The 5536-nt window shown below is 36.9% G+C and overlaps 1 protein-coding gene across 1 annotated transcript; it reads right to left on the bottom strand.

The window, feature by feature from the left end:
* Positions 1–4374: 4374 nt before the first annotated feature.
* LOC111784306 (cysteine proteinase inhibitor 5-like) lies at positions 4375–4734 on the bottom strand. Its single transcript, XM_023665047.1, has one exon. It carries the CDS (start codon positions 4732–4734, stop codon positions 4375–4377), a length of 360 nt encoding a protein of 119 aa, XP_023520815.1.
* Between the last annotated feature and the right edge of the window lie 802 nt (positions 4735–5536).

The following is a 5536-nucleotide window of genomic DNA, read 5'->3' on the forward strand; positions in this document are numbered from 1 at the left end:
ACATCGATCAACATTTTCATGGCATATATTACTAACATATCATTCATAACTTCACATAACATAAACAGTCAACAGTCAACATAACCCATTACGTTTCATAGCATAAACAGTCACATAATTCGTACATCATATAGTCATATCACATAATAAAACATGGTGCATGCAGGGGCCACACGGCACGCACCATCATCCGAGCTGCCGAGCTGACCAATTAAGCTGCCAAGGCGAGCCGTGGGATTCGACGGAGCCGAGCCGCGGGGTTTGATGGAGCCGAGCCACCGTACACGTCAAGCCGAGCCAAGAGCACGCGTATAGAGCCGAGACCAAGGCCGCAGCGGCGTCCATGTTGGGCCGAAACGCACAGGGCCAGCGTTCGTTTCGTGGGCTGGTTCAGAGACCGAAAGCGAAACCCGACCCGTTTCCTTCGTCTTCCTTACCCGAAATCTCGCAAAAACCCTAATCGTTGCTGCGCCGCCAACGACGACGTCACAACCTCGATTCCGACGATGCGACGACACCTCTCACCTATTCCGACAGACGCGCAACGGTATTCAACACCAATCGCTTCAGTCGATTCTCCCTCCGGCCACTCACCGAAGAAAACCCAACGAACCACCCCACACATTTTTCCTCACTAACCCTCTCGATTTTTCCATACTCTCAGACACCCTTGAAAATCCAAAAAAGTTTGGAGAGATAAAGTCGTTTCCAAGGGAGAAGGAGAGTTGAATATAGGAATATAAAAGGTCTTTATGACTTTTCGTTTAAGGTAGTAACTTCCTTGTCAGAAATCGTACACCTTTCGAGCGAGAATAAATTCTATCATAATATCTTTTCATTTTTGCAACAAAAATAAAATTTCAGCATAAAATCTAAAATAAATTAAAAAAATCTGAATCCTTACAGCCTTTCTCGCCATTGGAGTTCTCTCTCTTCGAGCTTGGGCTCTTTGTTATCTGGTTGTTCATCCTTCTTCGATTTTCTCGTCTCCGCTATCAAGATTTCGCCAAATCCGCTGTGTATCACCTCATTTCCAACAGTTTCCACCACCTCACGACTATCACCATTGTCTTTCGTGTCGCCAAAACCTTCTTCAACCACCTCCCATGCATCACGAGAACCGAGAAGAGCTTTCATTTGGATGCTCCAATTCTTGTAGTTCGTCTTCGTTAATCGCGGTGGCGGTATTTGACCCATCATATTCGTCATCGGTTCTAATACAATTTGTTGAAATAAAAGTTCGCACTGATACTAATTTGTTAAAATAACACTCACTAAACTGATAAGGAGATGTCAAGAGGGGATTGACAAGGATACAAAGAATTCTAAAAACCCCTTTACAAATGAAAAGCAAACGCCAGTGGAGTTGTATTAAATGATAATGAAAATGAAACAATGTTGAGACTTCATGCATTATTGTGTGTTGATGCATCGGGGGATACCCCTTCTCATTCACGATAGTACGGATGCATACGATACAAAACAAGGGAACAATTATTATATTTATCATAATGCTGTCGTAATTGTCGCTATTCCTAACGAGTGTCTGACATCAACAGCTACCAGAGAATTCTCTCCCAACTAGAAAGGGGCCCAGGAGGTATGCGAACTGACTTGTTGGTCCATACTCGCACGTGGGGACAGTGTGTAGGAAAATTAAGTACACATCCAATTGTTTGTTAAGGTAGCTGCCGTACGAAAATAGACTGTGTGGACTGTGTATAGGAAAATTAGGTACACATCCAATTATCTGTTAGGGTAGCTACCGTAGCAAAATAGACTGGTACGATTGGTCTCATTCATGATTGTATGTGTTTGCATTTAACCTTAATAGTGGGGTCGTTTAGTGAGTATTTCTTAAAATATTCCAGCCATCCCGGTACAACTAATGATGACATTGTAATTTAAGGTCATGACACATGCATATAGTAGTCGCATTTATTTTCTTAGACTTAGGTTAGAATAAGATAATTTTAATTTAAATGTTTATTTATTTGATTTAGTTTACGGTTATGTCGTTTTAAAGAAGTTTTCGAACATGTAAGTGCATGACTATGTTTTAACATGAAATTTATGTCCAATGAAGAAGTTTAAACGCTTATTTCCACATACAAATGATTACGCTATGATGATGGTAGAAACTCTAGATAAGTAGAAATCTAGGGTCGTTACACATCGTCCCCGTTCGTGATGCATAATGTATTCCACGTGTCCATGCTTCGCAAGTACTTGACTCACCTGAAACACATTATAGATTATAAACCTTCTCATCTCTCAACCCCTTGACCAAGGCCCCTCATTTTCTTCATCACAGCTCATTTCTCTCTCTACTTCTCCATCTCCTTCTCCCTACCATCCTTCACCAATTTGGAAACTAAGAAGAAAGAAGGAACTTAACAAAGCTCTTGATCAAAGCTACACCACCTTTGGCTTTTGAGTCCACACACTAGCGATGCCCACGACCTAAACTGCTTCAGCCACACTACAATTGCCATACCAGCCCTACGATCTACGCAATCCGACGTAGATGCACCTCAAATCCAGTAGCTACTCATTGCCAGTAATCGAAACCAACCCGACCCATAATCCCATGTTGTGGGTCAAACATAGGTTGAATTGAACTTCAATGAGAAGATTAAGACTTATACCAACGTTGACTTAGACCAATCAACTAAGTGGTTTTACTATTGGATGTCCATGGGCTTGGTTTAATGATTTGTATGTTGTATGAATGACATGTACATTGTGGCCCTTGTACGTATCATATTTTTATGATGTTATGTTATGTTATGTATGATTATGCTATGTTATGAAATTACGTTATGTATGATGTTATGTTATGTTATGTACTTCCAAATGTTACACCATGTGTAATATGTTAACATGTTCACATCATGCCTATCGTGCCTATGAGACATTGATAAATCATGTGTGTTAACCATTAAAGATATGAACAGTATATATATGCATGTCTCATAGGAATGCTATGTCATGAAAAAAAAAAAAAAGAGAGATATGAGTGACACTTTAAGTATGTACCATGATTTGAAACTATGAAATCTCATGCATTTTGTATGCTCTGTGCATCAAGATGCTTCATTCATTATGATTAGTTCACCATGATATTATATGTGCTCCTTTCCCTCTATGGCTTCCAGCAGCGTGAATATGCGTTAACCCGTAGTTAGGCCCAGAGGTACATATACGAGCCTGTTGGTGGGTCCATGTGCACATACGTGAGCCGTGTGTAGAGAATACTATACATTCGATCTTGTCTTGATTAGAAAGTTGAGACTAAGGAAAAATTTTATTAAAAGTTCGGTCTTACCATGATTGCATTTCCCAACTCCAGCGTTGGAGATAATTACTGAGTATTAGATACAAAAGCCACGTGTTACTTATTTTTCAGGTATAGTTACGACACCAATGTACGAATTATTGTGTGTTTGTGGAGGCCATGGATACAGTCATGGTTGTCACATTTGGGTTTAATGTTGTAGCCCTTAAGTTGGATTAGGGCGTTAACATTATTTTGAAACTTTTGTTATTTCGATTTCGCTGTTTATTAACATCATTGTTGTTTCAAATGAATTTTTATAAACATTTAATTCTATAACAATGTTTTAATAAATCATTGTAAAAGATTTCCGCAACTTGTAGTCAAGACATGCATGTAGTAGCAACCTTATATACGTGGATTTTAACATTATATTAAATGTTTGTTCATGAAATATTATTGGATTTTATTATAATATTTTACGGATTTTATTAAGAAGTATATTGAAAAATGACAATTATCTACTAAAAAGTCTTCAAAACGAATTTCTCACAAGAATCATCACAAAACTAAATGGAACATTTCACGATGATAGAAATTAAAATAGAACACGGGTATGGGAAGACTTCCCGTGAGTCCAAAAAACGTTTCAATTTGATTTTTTTTTTTTTTTAAAGAAAATTTGATATTATTTACAATTAACTTCTCATTAGAAATATTTTGATTTTTCAACCTTGAACAAAACTTCTTAAATATTTTTCTTTAATATTATATATTTCATTTAAGTTATTCTATTTTTAACATACACAGTTGAGTTTCATAATTTACCGAAATTAATTTTATTTTATTTGTTATGACATTAATTATTTTAGATTTATTATATGGAGGTACCCTTTCATATGACTTCTTTTATATATATATAAAAGTTGATCGTATAATTCATTTATTTAAAGGCATATATCTCATTCAACAAAATTTGACTTGTATTAAGTTTTAAACCATACATAAGGTTGATCGAGATTCTAAACATTCATAACATAATATACAAAAGATAGACAATTAGAAAGATACATAGTCTTTGATAAGAAGCAAGAAGTCTAGCTGGGGGCGTCAAAGAAGTTGATAAGGTTGTTCTTGTTGTTGAGATCAGTGAACACAAGGGTGCCATAGGTTCGGCTACTAGTCCCCTCAAGAGCTGTCAATCGAAGGTTATAGTTGGTCCCCGCCACAATTTGCATTTCTCCACTAATCACTTTTTGGAAGTAAAGTTGAGTTTTTGCCTGTTTATTGTGTTCATTCACTGCGAACTCACCTAAGCTTTGAATCTGTAGCTCATCTATATTTTTTATTGGTTTGTAGCTGCCAGCCAAATCTAAACGTTGGGTTGTCGCTTCGAGCAATGGTAGCGATACTACGAAGAAGAGAAGAGAAGCCACGAAGAAAAGAGCCTTAGCCATGGTGATAGAGTTTGAGGATGATGAAAAGTATTTGATGGTTTGTCTAAGGAGAAGGTTGGTGGGTATTTATTGGAACCGATAAATGCATGAATGGAGAGGAGATTACAATTTTTTTAAAATAGTTAATTCATATTCTTTTTATAGGCTTACTAATAAAGTTTAATTCAATAACGTCATAGTTAGAACCATATAAAAAATAAAAAAATAAAAGAGTCATTTATGGTCCTTAAATCCAACCAACTATAATCTTAGTTAACAGCAGTTACTACCATAAATAAATAAATAAATAAACAAAAAATCAATTATAGTCCTTAAATCCAACCAATTAAAGCAAAACAAACTCTTTTAATTTCAGTTTGGAATAAATTAGAAAGTTGAACTAAATCCAATAGGATTATAACAACTTTGAAAGAAAAAATAATAAAATATAAAATATAGCAATCTTATCCCAGCTGCTCTCAGTGACCTCTCGTGTTGTCAACTTCTCCCTACCAAAAGATATATACTGGGAGTCGTTGTTACTCTCTTGCTTGCATATATAACGTGTCTTTCAAATTCTCTCTTTCAAAAATCTCTCTGCCCTCGTTTTCTAAAACCTTCTTCTTAAACCGAGTCCAGAGGCTCGAGCATACGTCGCTTGGCCGTAGGTGACATAAGAACGAATTAACTTAGCTCATTTGTCGTTAGTAAGTGAGTGTCCCACACATGCAAGTTGGGCACTCGCAAGTCCGTTGCTATCAAGAGTGCGATTGTGACAAGTGTCTCCCAACTATCTCTCTCCTCAACGAACTCATCACCAAAT

The sequence above is a fragment of the Cucurbita pepo genome, unplaced genomic scaffold (assembly GCF_002806865.2).
Source record: "Cucurbita pepo subsp. pepo cultivar mu-cu-16 unplaced genomic scaffold, ASM280686v2 Cp4.1_scaffold000183, whole genome shotgun sequence".
NCBI lineage: Eukaryota > Viridiplantae > Streptophyta > Magnoliopsida > Cucurbitales > Cucurbitaceae > Cucurbita > Cucurbita pepo.

Coding starts and splice junctions, on each gene's coding strand:
- LOC111784306 (XM_023665047.1), bottom strand. CDS start 4,734: ATGGCTAAGGCTCTTTTCTTCGTGGCTTCTCTTCTCTTCTTCGTAGTA.